At 38.9% G+C, this 20,187-nt stretch overlaps 1 protein-coding gene across 1 annotated transcript in view; it reads right to left on the reverse strand.

The window, feature by feature from the left end:
- Positions 1-20,187, reverse strand: part of CADPS (calcium dependent secretion activator) — a 478,898-nt gene that overhangs the window by 64,701 nt on the left and 394,010 nt on the right. The window contains 5 exon segments of the mRNA XM_036030984.1: positions 2,902-2,985; positions 3,867-3,941; positions 11,409-11,556; positions 15,322-15,477; positions 18,782-18,928. Of these exon segments, the coding sequence (XP_035886877.1) occupies positions 2,902-2,985; positions 3,867-3,941; positions 11,409-11,556; positions 15,322-15,477; positions 18,782-18,928 (610 nt within the window).

Below are 20,187 nucleotides of genomic sequence, written 5' to 3' on the forward strand. Positions count from 1 at the left end.
CTTCTCGTTCTCTCATTGTTGATGTCAAGGCTCTTTGTGCAACACCTGCTGCCTCTGCCCAGCCCTTTCACCTGCACTCTACTCCAGGGCAATCAACTCTCCCGTGCTACAGGAAATCTCCAGAGGCCCTTTCAGATTTGGGCAGGAGCTCGAAATCCATGTGTGGAGACATTCCCACCACCTCTAAGCACAGCTCACATTCTTGAACACGGGAACACAGCAGGAGATGAGAACATAGGCTGCAAATGATAAGTGGGTGCTTTAGGACCGGGGGTGGCCAAGTATGTGGGAGAAGTGCCACTGAAGAAGGGAAGTTACAGGCCCAGCAACAGGCACCAAAGTGTTGTGCAGTGACGGGGACTTCACTAGGCATGCTGTGTGGCTGCAAAATGTCTCTGAAAAGGCAGATGAGAGGATGACAATTTCAGCTTGAAAACTCCTGCATAAGCTCTTCTAGGTTTTCTTTGTTTAAAATGCTCCCATGAGAATTCTGCCCCCCCACCCCTGTATCATGCCCTTGATATGGCTTCCACGGGACCACCTTCCACTAGTTCTTTTGGTAAACCAATAATTAATGTGGGGCCCTTGGTGGATTGAATTCTGCTCAGAAAATTGTAGAGGAGGTTTTCTGGTTTTCACTGGTTCAAGTCCAGTGCAGGGAAAACAGTTGCTCAAAATGAAGTCTCAAAGAAAGTGATATCTTTTGTGGGTGTCAGGGGAACATTTTCCAAAGATGTTGCATTTAATTCTGCCTCTTTTCACCATTTCCATGACTTCTTTGGGAATGAAGGATTATCTACTATTTCCCACTCATGTGCCCTTAATCCTTCTTCATGCATCTTCCCCACTCACTTGCCCATCTGCCTTCCAGTGCCAGGCAAGTGCTAGCTGAATCCCACTCTCTTCAGGAAGCCATTGGATGGTGGGGCGAGGCTGGCAGAAGACCTGAGTTCCTGTCCCCACTCTTCTCATTGCTATGTGACCTCAGACAAATTACTCCCCCTTCCTGGGCCTTGGTTTCTTTTTTTGTCAAAGGAGTGGGTTGGATAGATTTTCTTTCAGTTGTGACATGTTACACGTGTTTCTACAGAGTGAAATCAGATAAAATTCCCTTTGTCACCATCTTCTTCCCACCCACTTTCACCAATAAATTCCAGGTACTGGGGTTGTCGCACTTTCTAGGATTGAGTTCAACCCTTATACCTGGGAGGGTCAGAGCTGCATATCAAAACGAGTTGGGCATGAAGATACATGAATGCTGTCTAGAACTGTTTTAAATGTTTTCTGTCTACATTTCCTTTAACTCTCAGGAAATCTAATGTATATGTTAGGGAAAGACCAAAGTAGGGCATGTTTGGAAAGAATGTGTGTATGTATGTCTGCATTGTATAATAAATATATTAGATATCTTTTATTAATAATAACTGGCATTTATTGAGGACTACTATGTGCTAGGACTATGCTAAGCTCTTTCACTTACATTATTATCCTCACAAGAGCTCATTAATGGAGACATAATTTACTTTCCACTTCCATATAACATCAGTATTAGACTACAATTAACACACACATATAAACACATGCAAAAGCAAAATGGCACAACAACACACCTCCCTAAAACCAAAACAAAACTCAGAGAGGACGAGGCTCAGAGAGGATGATACACCTACTCAAGATCACACAGCTGGTTAATATTGGTGATGGGATTCGAACCCCTTTTTGTTGCATTCCAAAGTCATTGCTGTGCTACCCCTACCTTGTGCTGGGTTCTGTCATGGTATTCAATACCTTTTTAAAAACTTCTTAATAAAGTAAGTCTATTTTAAAGACTCATGGATAGTTGGTCCTAAATTGCCTTTCCTATGGCATTGTCAGAGGAAAACAGCTAGTCTCAGAGCCAACAAGACCTCTGCCATCAGAAATGACAAGAAAGTATGCAGCTGCAGTGCTTGCCTAGCACCGGAAGGGAGAACTGGGTCCCTGGAGCAGTCTATATGCAGTGACTATCTCTGCTTACCAACAGAGAATTAAACTGGCTTCTGCCCATTACCTAACTAACTTCTATGGCCATGCCTAATTCTGGCACAGAATTAGAGCCTCTCAGAATTTGTACAGAGTTGATCATCTGCACCAGAGGCTGTAAACTCAAGTGTTCCCAAGCCCAGGCAGGTCTGTGAATGAGTGAAACAGCTGGGAGAGGGCTACAGGAAGCTGGCAAATGCTTGTCTGGACTGTGAAGACCACCGTGACTCAGCTCCAGGAGACTGCTACTATCTCCATAGACAGGCCTTTATGAAGCTGCTAAGCGTCCACTTAATCAAGAAAGTCCTGGAATACAGCCTTCTCTGTGAATTCTCCTGATTTTTAAATGTGGACAACTAAATTCAGTTAGGAAAAGTGGACCTGATGCAGTGAGAATTAAATAAAACAGTTACAAGTTCTATGTGACCTGTAGATCTCCATTTGCAACCTCTGAAATTAATTCACAGATGAGGAAATTGTAGCTCAGAAACATTAAGTGATTTGCCTAAGACAAGCAAGGTGGGCTCAGGCTTGTACCTCTCTGTTTGGACACAAACATACAGAGACAAATGTGTGTGTGCGCGTGCACGCGCGCACGCGCACACACACACACACACACACACACACACTGTATATTCACAGATGAAATAGAAACGGTTTTCAATTGCTTGCTGTTAAGAAGGGTCCTGCTCATTCCCCTAGAGTGGTTATTGCACACTGGTAGTTGACTGCAATTGACACCCATACACAAACTAAAACCAAACGCCACAGTGACACTCCTCCCGGATGTCAGCTCTTTGACACTTATTAGATCATTTCACCATTTGAATTATCACACAATTCCTTAATATAAATAACAATGTAAAACTCTTTACTTACGGTAAATGACAAAAATGAAGAAAACAAAGTCCCTTCATCATATCTGGATAATTTTGCCAGTACTCCTTCCAAGATAGTAACAAACTAGTAAAACAGGAAAATAAAGGAGTTATTATTTCAAAGCAGAATTGTTCACAATAAAGAACAACATTTTTCAACCACACAGAGACCAGCATTGAGTCCTCTGCTCAATTTTTACATTTTATTATTTGATTTCAGCCTTTAGGGAAAGGCTGCCTTTACATAGAAATATTTGACTTATCCGGCTTTCTCTTCATTATTATGTGATTGCAAATAGAGAGTGTTACAGAAGTGCAAAGTGACAAAATATTATTGAGTTGTATATAGCATGCGATAATATTAAATGCACTTTTCAAAATCTAAAACTGTGCAAAGCCGTTTTTATGTTACATATTAGCACTACATTTAATCCAATCTATTTTTATTTGTATTTTATCAGTAATTTGGGGGAAACAGAAGTTTAGCACTGGCAAATATACGTGTCTTCTCATTCAACATTACTTAGTTAAAATTCTATAATTCATGAGGGTGACTGAAATAGCTTTATCTGACTTTTATGTTTTATTATGACTCTCACTGCATGTGAAACTAGAGAAAGGGGGTTTTCATGATGGCAGAATTCCTTATTACAATTTAACTTTCTGTATTTAAAAATCTAACTTTGTTGGTGCTGAAAAACAAAACAAACATTTCCTGCATAATCTAGTGCAATGTTTGGGGACAAACTCTTATTAAGTTAACACATGCCACTTCATCGATCATCTTCACATGGCTTGCAATCATCAGAAAAATCATTCGGAGCTGAGGCTGGGTGATGTACAATCTTGTTTCCTGAGAAATGTAAGTATCCAGCTCAACTTTTTAATGTGTTACATTTTAATGGAAATGCAGACATAACAAAGCAATGCTCACAATGAAACATTTCACCTGAAACTGAAGGTTACCTTTGCTACCAAGAGTGTTATCATTTCTTTAACAGTTTCTTCAATTAGTTCGTCTATTTTTGAATGGTATTGATGCTAAAGAACACAGAAAGACAAATATTAGCATGTTTGGGAGGTGATGGCATTGCATCAGTCAGTAATTTTTAGTCAACACAATTTATAAACAAAGCCTGGCCTACAGACCCAATTTATTTCCATGGTTCCAGAAGCAGCTGTAAGATTCTGAGTGCAGGCCTTTAATGAGGAGAGATCTGAAGCTCTTCAAAAATTACCAGGTGCATTGTTCCCCACCCAGTGCTTTCGATGGCTTTGATATGTGTACAGACACACACACATTTACAAATAGTTTGCATGGATGGCTTAACAGACTAGCAGTTTGTTGATCTGGGTCTTATAAAGCACTATACAACAATAATCTAAAATAGGGGATGAAAAATTATCTTTAGAAAACTGCTGGGGGATGTGACTTAGGGAGTAGCATCCTTCCAAAGGCAATTTGACCAATACATTGAGAAGGATTTTGCAAAACTGCTCTAACACATTTGGCTGTTTGCATTAATGCCTCAGAGCCCCCACTTCTATCCCAGGGTGTTGACTCAGTGTTGAGGCGCTTTCTGAACCTTGTGGCTGCCACTCATTTTCTCCATTAATGGGTCAGTACAGCCAGGTTTAGAGCTTCTAATGAGACTGGTACTAAGTTTTTCAATTTTTCTAACTGCTGCTATCGGCTATTAAATTTAACTAGTAATGCAAAAACAAACCCCCACACAAACAAAAATCTGCTGCAAATGCCAGGAAAAAACAAAAAGCAATTTCAACAGAAAACACTGTATGCCAGCTCCTTGACATTTGTTAGATCATTTTAGTATCCATTTGAATTATTCCCTATTTCCTTAATAAAAAACAACAATGCAAAACATTGCTATTTGGAAAGAATGCACTTACTCACTCTTTAGCAAACTTTCAGAGGGAGGATTAATTAGGAATAGGAAAAAAAGGAACAGTGCAAATAAAAATTAGGACAAAAGGACACATGAGAAAATAAAAATTAAACAAACCATTAAAAAACTAGGAAAACATACAAAAATAATAAGCCATATTAATGTGGTTTGATATTCTGATAACTGGCAATCAGAATTATTGGAAGTGAGCAGAGGGATGTGAATTAGGTTAATTTATTTAAAGTTATAAGGGAATTTTATTGTAATTGGAAGACCTAAATAAAGTCCCAGGGCAAAGTTGGTTAGCTATGTTTGCCTAAGAAAATATAATTCAGTTTCTTCATCTGTAAAAAAAACAGATAATACAATACCATAATCTAGGATCAATGGGTGGAGAGAGAAGCCAGTACAAATTACTGATTTTGTAATAAGAGTGAGGCAAACCCTGTATAAAGAAATTTAGCAGGTTTGTTGTTTTTGTTGTGATTATTAGTAAAAACCAAGGCCAAGTCCTTTCCTGGCAATCCTCTCAGACTCATAGATCTGATTTGAATATCTAGTGAGGTCCTAGATGTGGAAACATTTTGTCAAGTTACAATCACAATTCCAATATTTGCTCAAGTTCATAAAGTAGGAAACAAGGGTCAGAAGAGATGGTCTTGTTGTTCATTCATCTCAGTTTAGTTTCTTTTAGTTTATTAGAGAAAAATGAGAAAGCAGATGACCCACGTTGTATAGTCCTGATAAATAGAATCCATGTTAGCTCTGCCACTAACTTCACAAAATAATTTACTAGGAAGTGGAATAAACCTGAATCTAAATGCAAAAACTATCTGCAGAATTCTGTGCTAGAAACACAAAGAAATGTGTCAGAACAAGGGAATTTAGGAATATTGACAGGGCTCCAAATTCATTTTTAGGTCTTAAGATAAGATCCAGAATCACATGTTTAGTTTCCCTCCTCATGTGACTGCCTCCCTAGATTTTCTTTGGATTGCTCTAAATGATTTACATTTATTAAACTAAGTATGAGACTTAACTAACTCAGAAAAGTTAGTTGTAGACAAAAATCATACACTATGAAATATTAAATAAAGGGCTTCTTAAAAAGCAAAGAACATCAGTGAGAATAAAACATCCTCTCCAAAAACTTGGCTTAAATGGCAAATAGAGATAAGAGCGAGTATTCTTTACGTATGAAGCAAAAAGATTTCCCTGGCTGGTGTGACAAAGTGGAGTAAGTGCTGGCCTATGAACCAAAGGTTGTGGATTCGACTCCCAGTGAGGACACAAGCCTGGGTTGTGGGCCAGGTCCCCAGTTGGGGGTGCACAAGAGGCAACCACACATTGATGTTTCTCTCCCTCTCCTCCCCTTCTCTCTCTCTAGAAATAAAAAAAACCTTAAAAAAAGATTCAGGCAAGATTTGTCCTGAGTAGTTAACATTATCTTTTTTTGAGAGACGAACAAGCTTTCTCTTTAGAAGTGGGGAGGGGGACTTCAAACTTTTTTGTCCTCTGAGGAATCCAAATGAAAGTGCATGGAGACATGGTGGTTTACAGGAACCTCATCTCACTTTCAATTTTTCCATGCCAAACTTGGCCTTGTCTGCTTTACAGGTACTCCTACTCTCTTTCTCTTTCATTCTATGTGAATGTTTTATCTCAACTCCTGTCTACATTTCTTTTATTATGCTTATAAAAAAGTATTTTGATATGATTATTCTGCCTCTTACTTCTCGAGGAAACTTGAGTATGTCATCTCTGTTGGTCTATTTCCTCATCTCCTCAATGGGGCTACACTTACCTTTCTTGTGTATATGGAAATCATATTCATCTAACAAGGTAACGAAACAATGCATGGAAATATGGTTTAGAAACTTAGAAGTGCTATATGGCAATATTACTGCTACCATAACTAATGATTAGCATGGTGGTTACACATGGCTATACATTTCTCTAAATTCATCTAAAATCAATATATTTTGTTGTGTGTAAATTATAATCTCAATTAAATAAGTAAAATCTACTTTGGAGAGCTAATAGGGCAGGGTAATATCTACTCTGCTTATCATGTAACAAAGGGGTACATATCAAATTAGCCCCCATTCCTATACAAGTTATTACACAATACATGGATTCATTTTACCAGATTTTCCCAAGACTTATTTGATTAACTTGCCTTTGTGGAGTAATAGTGCATGTTCTGCCTTTATTCGGCTCTTTCTTGGTGAGTAATTGTTCCATGCAGAAATGAAGCTCCATGAAGGGTATAAGTAATACTGGGGCATTGTTAAATTACCATCCCCCCAATTAGATGACCTTGTCACAGAATTTCTTGCAGTCAGATGAACTATCTAATTTTATATGCATCCCAATGTGGGTACAAAGAGGGAATTTTCTTATTTTTGTAATATTCAATCCTTTCTGCTGCCCTTTTTGGATTGGCTCGATAATAATAATAACACTGAAATTATATTCTGGGGCCCTAGCTCCTGATGACAAGGGAACCACAAGTCTTCAATGGCATGGAGCATTTGGGGAGTTCACTTTTGCTTGTAATGAGCTAAGTTGCTGCAAATTCACAATCACATCGTGAAAATCATTCCACTTGACTTCCTGTACTGCACATTTTGCCTTGTCATGGAACAGATTGTGTGTATGTTGTCTTTCTGTTAAGACCATCTGACCTTGGAAATGAGACGAAAACACACTAGACCAAGTGAGAAACTATTTAATACACAATTCCTCTTTATTGGTGCTTTGCAAATTTTAATGAAAAAATAAATATTTAAGAGGGAAAAGTATACTAAATACATATTTCAACAGCTGCCTTTAGATGATACTTTACTGAAGTAATGAAATTCAGGAAGTGATATTAAAATTGTAGAATATTGCATCACCTGGCCAGTATCTGGTCTCAAACACCTTGAGGGCATTGGAATCCAGGTGGAAGCAGGTAGCAGTAAGTAGATTTATAATATGAATTTAATACCAAATACTCACAAAGTGATAACTACAAAAATTAGACTTTCATCTGTTCTCCCAGTTTCAGGATGTTTCTGGTCATTCTTGGCCAATCTAATTTTAATGGTTCAGTTTTACTTTGGAGATGAATATCCCTTTCTTTAAAGTGAGAAGAGTTAAGAGACTATTTGCATGAGACTTCCCATTGAAGTTCTACTCAAGGTTATAGCCACAGAGCAACTCCCCTCAGAGGACTTGTTATTTCTTATCATATATTTCCAAGTGGTGTCTTTAGTTCAGCCTAATAAAGTCCACAGGTCCCCTGAAATTGTATAGTAAAATTATGTGATAGTATTTTTTTCCTGGGAAACTGTCTCAAAATTTCATCAGATTTTCAGTTGGGGTCTATGACAACAACCTCCCAACCTCCCACCCACAACTACTGTTCCGCAATGCTAGTTCAAAAGGAAAAAAGTTAAGATTAGAGTGACTTGGTTTGTTCTAAAGAATTATTTAGCTGTTTGACCAGGTATGTGGGAGTCCTTTAAACATGGCCACAACTCGGTCAATCTGAAGAGGGACAGGAAAAACTGCTAAGGGGAAGGAAGGCCAGTCCTAGTATTCCAACCCTTCCCCACTCTGGAATAGTGAGTGTATTCTTGTGAACCTCAGTTAAAAGGGACACATCAAGAAACTCCAAGGAGTGAGTTCATAAAATGTAAACAAATGTTTGTGTTTTAAAGAATTACTATCAAAAAAGTGAAAAAGACAACCTACGCAATGTGAGAAAAATAGTTGCAAATAATATATATGATAATAGTCTACTATGCAGGATATGGAAATAACTCGCAACTAAATAATAAAAGGATGACCCAATTTTTAAAGTGAACAAAGAATTTGAATAGACATTTCTTCAACGAAGATATACAAATGGTCAATAAGCACATGAAAAGATGGCCAACATCACTTCAAATCAAACCCACAATTAGATAACACTAGGATGGCTATAATTAAAAAAAGACAGATAATAAGAACTATTAGTTAGGATGCAGAAAAATGAGATTTCCCATACATTGCTAATATGAGACTATAAAATGGTACAGCCACTTTGGAAAACAGTTCGTCAGTTTCTCAAAAAGTTATACATAAAGTGACCATATATCTAGTTATATACCTAAGAGAGTTGAAAGAATAGATCCACATGAAAACTTGTACACAGATGTTCATGGCAGCATTACTCAGAGTAGCTAAAAAGTGGAAACAATTCAAATGTCCATCAACTCAGGAACTGATAAACAATATGGTAGATCCATATAATAGAATATTATTTAGCTATAAGAAGGAAGTACTGATACATGTAACAACATAGATAACTCTTTTTAAAACTATTTTAAATTTATTTTTAGAGAGAGGGAAAGGGAGAAGGAAAGAGAGTGAAACAAACATCGATCAGTTGCCTCTTGCAAGCCCCTAAATGGGGACCTGGCCTGCAACTCAGGCATGTGCCCTGATGGGGAATCAAACTGATAACCTTTCAGTTCACAGGCTGATGCTCCATCCACTGAGCCACACCAGCCAGGGCAACATAGATCAATCTTAAAAACATTATACCAGATGAAAGAGGTCACAAAAGCCCCATATTAGTATATGCCATTTATATGAAATGCTCAAATAAGCAAGCCCTCATTAATACAAAGTAGAGTAGTGGTTTACCTGTGGCTGAAAAAAGAGAGTTGGAGAATTATACTAATGCGTCTGGGATTCTTTTTAGGGTGATAAAAATGTCGTACAATTGATTGTAGTGATGGTTGCACAACTTTGTGAATATTCTAAAAATCACTGAATTGTACACTTTAAATTTTATGATATGTGAATTATATTTTAATGAAAAAAGAAAGAAAAAGCTCCAAAGGGAGCAAAATTCAGGAGGCACAGGACTCTGGAAATCACCCATGATTTTTAGAGATCACATAAACAGGGTTTTTTAAGTGGGCTCTGTGAAGCCTAGGAGACTGTTAGTCACCCAGAGAAGTGCGGTAGGTGGAGCATGGGCAGTGAAGAATGCAGAAGTGGAGAGGAATGTGGTAGCTTGGGCTCTGGGCTCCTCTTCCTTGGTCTGCTGGCCACCGCCCCCCGACTTCATTCACAGCAGCTCTTATTTTATTTATTTCACATGCTGGCCCTTTTTCGTGAGATCTGCAGAATTGGCTCTACATCTAAAAGCAGCCTGAATAAAACTAGAATCATGCTATCATTTTACAAATGAAGAAACTGAGGCCCAGAGAGGCTGAGTGACATACTAGCTGCAGTGTGCAGCACAGCCAGAGCAAGACACCTGACTTAAACCTTCCTTAGGAGGCTGTCCTTTATGCCTAGGCATGTCTTCTGAACTCATTTTTGGATACTGAACCTCCAAACCGGTGGTTTGCAAAGTGTGGTATCCAGGCCAGCCAGTGGCATCAGTATCACCAGGGAATTTGTCAGAAATGCAAATTCTTGGACTGCACCCCCTCCCCCCCTCACCAACCAATCAGAAACTCTTAGGGTGCAACCCAATAATCTGGGTTTGAGAATTCTCTAGGTAAGTGGGATATACACTGAAGTTTGAGAACCGCTGCTTCAGATCATTCATGTGCAGCAAATGGAGCTGGTGAAGAGAACCCCTTGCATTTGACCCCAGTGTCTAGAACATAACCCCCAGGGAAATGTACCCAACAAGAAAATCAGTAAGGAATGGAGGCTGACAAGAGCAGCTGAAAAAGCTGATCTGGAGGTGAAAGAAGGTTAAAGATGATCTTGCCAGGAAGAGAATACCACCAACCCACATTTAAAAAAGGAAGGTGCTGAAAGAGAAAATAAATAACGAATAAGGAGCAAAAATAATTTAGTAAAAATTCTGAGCATGTAGGGCTGGTATCGAAAGATCTGATTTAGGAGCAATTTATGCCAATTGGCAACAACATGAGAGTTGCCAGAAATGTTTCTGAATTAATTCTAAATTGGTATATGAATATCTAGCTGGCTTAAGGCCATCAGAGAAAAATGATCACGATAGTTTTTAATCAAGCCCAAGTTGCTGTTTCTTTCTCCTTTACATTTTAAATGCCACTTTGGAACTGGAAACTTAGCAAAGGACTAAACTTTTGGTCAGGGAAGATTCACATTCAACTCAATCTAAAAAAAAATAAAGTCTGTGATTTCTTGAAAATTCAGAACCTGCTGTTGGGGACTGGGTAGCAGGGTGATCTAACATTATATATCCTGGAAGAGAGTTCTCCTGCTGTCCAGATGTTAAGTGATAAAATGCACTTCAAATGTGAAAATGACTTGCATTCTGGCAAACATCTGTTGGAGATACCAGCCTAATAAATAAGATCATCAAACATCATTTGACTTAAAGGAACTTTATGGCCACCCTAACTCCAACCAAGAATCACTTCCAAGTGACCGGTGTGCTAATTAGCATGTGCCTTAGACATTTACTTAACAAACTGATACAAAACATTCCTCTGTGGCTTAGTCCTCAAGCAGTAGAGTATATTTCTGAAACTAGCAGACTAGTGTAGATGGAAGGAATTTGTGAAGTTTTATTCTACATGATCAATGGAGGGGAAAAAAATCTCTCTTTTTTTTTTACCTCTTGGCCCATTTCCATGCTGCAAAGTTTTGTTGATTGAGCTTTGGCATCAACCATAACATTAAACATGGTGCATATTGACTGTGGGACTCGAAAATCTGTTGATCGACTGGTTTTTTGCAGCTTAACTTCAAATGCAATCCTGGTTCTATTAAAACAAAGTAGGAAAAGACCAATTCAGCATTCAGATGGCAGCGGGAGGAGGAGACATTTTTTGAGAGGTCAGTGAAAAAAGAAAATTGAAGGCTGTAATCACTTTCAATTGACAATGACTTCACATGTGTTCTTTTAAAAATGACTTTTCCAAATAAGGAGGGCCTATTCAGGGAGACAGCCAAGCACACCCTTCTTTCTCTACAGTATGTGGAACACCTGTAGCTAGGCGTATTTCTGCCTATAGTTTACATGCTATGGAGAACCCTAATGGCAGGAGAATGAACGAATTAACAAAACCCAATTATAGCATTATAGCATATGTAAGTTCTCTCACATTGGCAACTGCCTACCTTGAATCACTTCATTAAAAAAACCAAACAAAAAAAAAGCAGTTTTTAATCTTTAAATTCTCATGGTGGGAAAAAATTTTAAATTACATTTATTGTTTTTTTTAACTCTGGTTTTGAAAAAGACTGAAGTGAAAAAAAGCTTATTATATTGATTTAAGGAATAAAGAAATATGATGGCTATCTTTGCGGAGAGTGAAATCAGGAGAAGCAGTAAGGGGGGACTTCACTGTGTTTGTTTGTTTGTGTTGCAATGTCAATGTTTTATTTTGCAATAGATTATATTCATTTTATAAATAAAAGTGTGATAAATACTCACCGATTCAAGAATTGTATAATGGTGGGAAATTAATGGGACATAATTCTGACTTAGGTCAAACTATGATCCCAGCAATGTGGTAACTGCCCATAGAAAAACCTGGTCTGACATGGCCAGCTGGTAACACAGGTGTGAGGTCTAATCCTTGATTTCAGCATTGTAAAGGGGTCCAGTTATATTTTAAAATGTTTCAGAGAAGTGGGTCACATCATCACATGGCTTTAAAGAAAAGCACCTGGTTAGTAAGTGGTTTTATTGGTGGTTGCTTTGTCCAATGCATCTTTTCAACATTGTTCACTGTCAGGTTCTGGAGATCATGCAGCCACCAAGAAAGCATTGCTTTAAGAGGCATTTGTAGCAGTTTTCTAACAGTGCATAGAGGGACCACACAGCTAGTTAGCTCATGAAAGGATGCCAGCTTGCTAACACACCCTGGGTGCATGCAGGAAAGCCAAGTATAATTTCTAAGGTTGGAAGCCCAGTTCTTAAGAAAACAACTAAAAAAATTTTTAAAACACTTTTATATATTATATGATCATGTTAAAGATAAATGTATCTTGGCTTCTAAAGACTCCGTGCACTGAAGTAGCTTTCTAATCATGATGATCATTTTAAGCTACGTTGAAAATACATCATTTTCTGGTTTTGTGAAAAGGAGGCCTGATGGGGACTGAGTTGGACAGGTCCCTGTGCTGATCTGAGGCTCATGTGCCAGTTCCGGCCCAATTTGAGAAATGGAAATGCTAAATCACCCCCTTACAATGAAGTAATCGTCTTCTGTTTTCACAGGAGAGCTGTTCATAGCCCCTAGAGTGTGGGGCTGTGAAAAGAGGAAGCCAAATGCAAAATTAATATGGCTGAGGAGGCTCTATGGGACCAAAAAGCCGGAAATGAAGAGGTCGCTTAATCCAAATGATTCTCCTTGAAGGCAGAGTTAGGGCACCTTGTTTTGTGTAGAGCACAGTATCTAATATATAGGACTAGACTGGAGGCTCTGTTAAGTCCACCAAAGGAATGATTTCAATTTCTTAGAAACTTGGAAATGAGGAGTGCCTGATTGATTTTTTGGCATTGCATATTTACATCTATGAAATCATGTCATTATTATGCTGTCCTAGAACAAGGGCTATTTCTTCTGTCCTGAAGAGGAAAGCAAAGGTTCTAGGCTCTACTAATGTGGATTCTACATCTTAAAACATTCACGGACTGCTTCAAGTTTTACCCTCTGACTCTGAATGCCTGTGGATGACATTTTTAATCATGTTTGCTCTTGTCTGTGTTTATGCTTATGACTGGGGCTTTAACTGGGAGAGACGCCAGGGTCAGGAGTACATGTGCAGTTGTCCAGCTTCTACTAATAAACAGTTACAACAGTTACTGTGTGTCAAGCATGATGCTAGGACCTGGGATGGTTGAGGAGCTCAAAATGAACGAGATACACTTTCTACCTCTGAGGGGCTCACACTCTTTGTGTTGGCTGACCCATAAAGATACATAGTAAGGGATAAAATAGAATCACTATCCACCTTTCACATCTACATGTCATCTCCCTATTACTTATTCCCTATTCAAACGACTGAATCCTCAGAGAAGGGCACACATGTCTTTCTGTACAACTGGGTGCACAGGTCAGAAGCTAGTTAGTCTTAATTCTAATGCATTGCAGCCACTAGTACAGACCAGGGAAGAGCATTTTTCCACAGAGGAACTACTGTTCTTTCACAAACAGATTTTTGTGCAATGGTTTGGTTATAGGAAAAGATTGGTTTCCCTAAAATTGATACCGACTATGTAGGAGATACTAAGATTCAAAACCCTAAGGAAACATTTTGATTTTTTGAGAAATAGGCCTGCCTTTGATTCTTAGATTGGGAAAAAAAGAACAAAGAACAAAATCTGGATTCCCTGGACTTAAAACTCCCTGGAGTGCCAGCAAACACCTGGCCAGATTCTCCATAGCACATTATTCTTTTCCTAATTCCTTCTGAGATGCTCACCTACCTGGGATGGTGTTGTTCTTCTGCCCTTTTGGTTTCCAGTTTTGATGCTATTACTTCTCTTTTCTTTTTTCCAAGATATAAAATGTTAAATTCAGACCACTCCCAGCCAAACCCAGCCCCCACCTCCCACAACTGGTCCATCAGCTAAACTAGACAACATCTGGAGATATAGAGTGGCCTGTGATGCTTGCAGTCTTTTTTCTTTTTCTTCTTCTTTCTTTTTGAATGAGAAAAAATAATGGAATAGTTGTGAACTGGAAAAAGAACTTGGGCTTGTGCCTGGGGATAGACAGGGTGGTAATAACGGTGTCAAATCTGAGGATGTACAGACACAGGTACTTCATGAGGAAAGGATGCAGTCTTTGGTACCCCAAGAACTTAGCAATGTGCCTGGCATATAGGGGGAGCTCAAACAATTTCCATTGAATGAATGCATGCTATTCTCATTCTTTTCTCCTTGCACTCAGAATGGTCTACCTGGGAACTTCAAGGCAGCCTTCCCACCTCAATCCTATATCCCACAGTGACAAAGCAGGCAAAGTGTCTCATGCCCTCTTGTTGATATCTAGTTAGATTTTCAACAAGACAACTAATAGTTGGAAGGTAGTACAGGCTCAGTTCATATACACAGATGAATGATGCTGCTGAGCTCCTGCTCACATGGTTGGAAACTCACTAGAATCCTGCTACCTGCACTGGATGCTCTGGCTCTGGAATTGTATGTGCTTCCTGATTTTCATCTAGCTATCCACCATGCATACACTCCTACTTTTAAATATATATATATATAGTATTTTGTGCCAGGCACTGCTAGATATCAGGGCTACAGAGACAAACAAGAACTGACATGGAGTCTTTCCTCATGGAGCTCAGTGAAAAAACAGGCAGACACATTTTTTGGTTTGGGACAGATGTGAGGCAGGTGAACAGAAGCTAGACTTGGGTGGCCACCAATCCAGCTGACTTTGACAAGCAATCACCTTCTCCAAATCTTTCAAATTATGGTCAATGGAAGAGTGGCCATCTACCCTTCCCTGAGTCAACGTGTGTTGGGGAAGGCATGCAGAGCATGTCCAGATACATCTGCTTACCTTTTGACACAAGATTCAATCATGTCACTTGCCATCAGCTTTAGACGTTGTTCCAGGTGCTTCCCAAACTCCTCCTCGGGCCAGTGTAAGTCCCGAATGAAGGTCTGAAGGGCATCGAGCTTCCAGAACAAATCTTCGGAGGTTCCTGATCCATTACTGGCAGGATAAAAATCAGAAAACTAGAGTCACCTACTGGTCTTGGGCTCTAAAAAGCTGACACAAAGACAGCTGGGGACTAGAAGGCTTAAGGCAAACAGTGGCTTCAACATACAAAAGGACACGTGTTGGTGGTTGGGGGAGGGCATTCTCCACCAACAGATTTTGAGTTTTACCATACGTGACTCTTTTGGCTTTGTTCAGTCAATTATTCCAGACAAGTGAGAAGTCTGAGGATGGTATTGCTCCATGATAGCCAGGAGAACAGTGTATGGTAAAAATCAGCCTTCTTTTAATAACCACATTAACACATGTGATGATTCAGATGAAGGCCACAAACCAGAGGGAGAAGTAAGTCTCAACGAATAATAACTACATGGCAACATGCAGTTATTGAAATTCTGGGTTTCATGCATTTCCCCAGCTCCCCTCCAGAATGGAGGCCGTTTGGAGATTGCACAGACTTTGCGTGCTAACAAAGTGGTGAGCGAGGACCTGCTTTCTCTTGAAGAGCTGGAAAGAAATTAGGGTGACTCAAACTGAGACGAGTGCACCTGGATACCTTGAATCCATGAGTCTCATTTAGATTGGTTATTATTCCAATAGACCAGCCCGTTGCATAGGCAGTCCCAGGACGAGGTTGTTGTGGGGAGGTGAATGGACAAGGGATATTTGAAAAGCTTTAGGGCTCTGGACCTGAGGTTTTTTTTTTTTTCTAACCATTGCACCATCTTACCCAGTCCTCTGTACAGATGGGGAAATTGGTCTTGATTCCTTTCTGTACAATGACATCTAAGAAACTTTTACCTGGGGCATCCATGGAAAGCCTGTGTATGGGAAATCCTCCCCTCTTGCCCTTCTCTGGCTGGCTTTCTGTTTTGCAACAATCCCATTTGGGGCTCTGAGGGGTGGCTACCTCCCACCCCCTTCCTCGCATACCACTAATGCTAACACGGTAATTTATAAAATGTCCAACACACCATGCATTACCACTTGTTCTGACATCGTCTATAGAAACAGATGAGAGTGGGTGTTTCTATTGTGACAGATGCCAGCTGCATTGAATTAATGCTTCAGAGAGAAATATAGCTAGTGCATAAATGCATACATAGCTACTGCGGGGTGGGGAAGGGGCGCACTCCCAACATGCCGAGAGGGAGCCTGTGGCCTTGACCGACAGGAACATGTTTTCAAGGACAGACCAGTCTGAGGTCAGTACATAGATGTATCTGACACGAAGGAGCAGGTAACATGTAAACACGTCCTTAAAATGAAAGGTGGCAAAGGAGAAAACTGGAATTATGAAAAGATATAGAATCAGGCATTTCCTGGTAGGTGACTGAGAATCCACGCCTTCTTTTCAGATACCGCCATAAGCATTGTTCGAAAGTGGGGGGATGCATTGTTTCTCTGTGGAAGTTCAGCCTTTCTCCTCCCCCATCCTAGGCTTGGGAAAAAGAAACCCCAACTTTGTCTAGTCTAAACCCCGTTTTGGAACTGCATGGTTGTATGTTTTAAATCATTAAGTACATATGAATGCAATAATTGGTATTTATTACAACAACATTTTGACACCCATCTGGTTTCGGAGTTTTAAAAATTCTTCTATGGTTTTTTTTCTTTTTCTTTGAAGAGCTTATTATTAAGTTTTGACATGAGGAAAAGAATATTTTCTTTTTATTTTTAAGATAAACTGTTAATGTTAAGGCAATAGCACCAAGATTATTTTGATTGCTGAGCAGTTACCAAAATGTGTTCCCACTCATGCCTTAATTAATTGAACAGAGACCATTATCTGCTTTATTACAATGTCTTGATTCATATCTTTTCAAATATAATGTCACAGAACATGCACAGAAGAAGGTAAGCTTTCAGATATTTATTTTTAATTATTAACAGATAATACCTAATCTAACTTTTAATATAGTCATCTTAGCATGAATATGATTTACACTTTTAGAAGTTTTTTTTCAGGTATAAATTTTGGGGGGTTTTGATTTACCTTTAGAAGAAAATCAGACACATTGACCCTATGATTTCTTTGTGAACCTGTGAATGAACACAGGTTTTAAAAAATGTCAGGCAGCTTTCAAGGAGCCAAGTAGAGCAGTCATTTTAACGTCCTGTTCTCTACCTGGATTACAGCAAAAATGAGAATGTTGAGGGCCATCTTGACAAACGTGATTTCGAGATTTCAAAACTCACTGCCAGTTTCAGATCATTTTTTATTCCTTTGATAATAACACTTCCCTTTGAAAACGTGCCAATTTATTCTTTCAAGAAAAAGCTTATCTGGCCTATAATTAGCTGTGGCCTAAGAAAAGGATCAAAGGAGGGTACAGAATCGCCAAACCTTATTTCACTTATTAAATCATGCACATGGTTCTAATTTTATCTCTCTGAGGTAGAATTTAGAGGTGCTGGATCTTCTTCTTGCTAAGGAAAAAAAGAGAATTCATTTCCTAAGCCTTAGTAGGAATGGCTACTCGACGTTCTTTTCCCCTGAACTGCTGGCTGGCACTGACGGACGGCTTGGACTCCCAGAAACACAAACCCCATGTGTTCCCGGCTTTGCGTGGGTGACTGTAAAGACTGTCTCTGCACTCAGACCACAGATGATACAGCTACCAAAAAACTTAAGTATTTGTTCTTTAAATCTTGTAGCCTTAAATACAGAGATTTTGCTACCTAGATCTCAGTGCTCAGCACTGTACTATGACCTTGGGAATTATCTTTACACAACATTTACATGACTAAGGCTTGATCCATTCAGAAATTTTCATTTAGCCTTGAACATACTGTTACTATATCCTGCCATTTGCCAACATCAGAAGTATGCTTTATGGTTTAAACAGTCTCTAGAAAAATTTTTAAAAAGCTTCTAGGTGAGTAAGCTTCCCTCTTAGATTTGGTTCAGGCCAGAGATTACTGGTCAGTCCATCAAAGAGGTTTCCTGGACAATCTTGGGGTGAATAACTCCTAAAGTCATGCCACTTGTATTAACAAATAAACAAACAAACAAAAAATCAGGGGAAGAATCCTTTTGCAAAGAATTCAGGAGATAAAACATAGTCCTCAAGCATTCAGTGGGTGTAAGGCAAATTGTTAGTGCTGTATATATAGTAAATGTCTTACAAACATGTTGCATGCCTGAAATAAACAATATTGTCTCTGTATGATCAGCAAAATATGTCTAATTATCCCTCTCCCTTTCTGTTATATAGGATGTATAGAAATAAACAATACATATCCATGCCAAGATCACTAAAATTTAAATTAGATCTAATGTGAACTGAATACACACTCAGCATCATATATAGCAGCCATCCATGACGGTGCCGAAAAAGTAGGCATTTGTGGGATGCCTAGAGGGATGTTAACTGGTAGGTTTGGTACTTTGGGAAGGTTCACATTGGGTAGGTTCACATTGGGTAGGTTACTGGTTAAACTCCTGTGGAAGAAACAGACAGAAAGAAAAAATACCATCACAGTGACAATGCAGATGTGGCAGAAGCACATGATAGTTGTAAATAAATTAGCTAAGTCCACAGCAAGATGACAGCAAACACACTTCAGAAAGTAGCTTACAGATGGGCAGCAGTGGCGTGGCTCAGTAGTCAGAGAGAAATGACTGAAGTGAATGAAAAAAAAATTAACAACAGAGTGATGAAGGCATGGACACTCATGGCTCCTATCCACAATGATCACATTATTTAAATGCCTTTATGAGGGGTCTGCAATTTCCAGATCCATTGCCATGAGAGTCTAGAACTTGTCTCATTCTCAGAACTTGAAGTTTGTGCAATTCTTGGCATAGCTGGGGGTAGGGCTCCTGTGAAGTAGCTGGGAATGTTACAAATGGTGGAGCACTTTATTTTTCTTTTATTTATAAATTATTTTTGATGGAGGTACATTCTTTAGATCAGGTATTAGATACATAATGTAACAGGACATTCACCAATTTGAATGCATAAATAATAGTGGTGACAGAAACAGCATTCTTTCCAACTGCTACTTCTGAAGACAGGTGTATGTGCAATGGGATGTCAGAGTTAATGACGATGATGAAGGAGTTGTATCAAAAATTAGCTAGCTTTGAATAATTTCATAGGACATTTTAAAAAAAATGGAAACTTCCACTCCCAAATTAAGTCCAATTAAAATGAAAAAATATTTACACACACAGAGAATAAAACCTCAAATTCAGCTCTGATAGTAAATTCTTTGACCACAAGTGGATTTAAAATGTGGTCTCTTGTTATAGTAACTACCTTGAAAGTAAGATGGAGACATTAGAATGAATGACAGGGACTTTTGGGGTGCTGGGGTTGTGTTGTTTCTTGATCTGTATGATTGTTCTATAGGTGTTTTTAGTTTTTGAAAATAAAAGCATTTTTAATAAAAAGTTAAAATTTAAGTTAAAAATTAATAAATCATTTAAAAATGTGACCTCATAGGACATTTTGTTTTTGAACAAAGACCCATCAACTGATATGATGAAAGAGAAATGGATGGATTTATAACTAGAGAGCAAAAATAAAACAAAACAATAACCCCAACTCAAATCAACTGTATCTCTTCAAGGGGACTGTGTCATATACTGTTCCTCAAGCTGGCACTGTAGCGGCATTTTAAGGGTATTCCATCCAGCCAAAGTCACTGGCACAGTAGAGCCCAGCCTAACTCTGCATCTGAGAGGAGCCTTCCTGT

Source organism: Phyllostomus discolor, chromosome 7 (assembly GCF_004126475.2).
Source record: "Phyllostomus discolor isolate MPI-MPIP mPhyDis1 chromosome 7, mPhyDis1.pri.v3, whole genome shotgun sequence".
In the NCBI taxonomy this organism is placed as follows: domain Eukaryota; kingdom Metazoa; phylum Chordata; class Mammalia; order Chiroptera; family Phyllostomidae; genus Phyllostomus; species Phyllostomus discolor.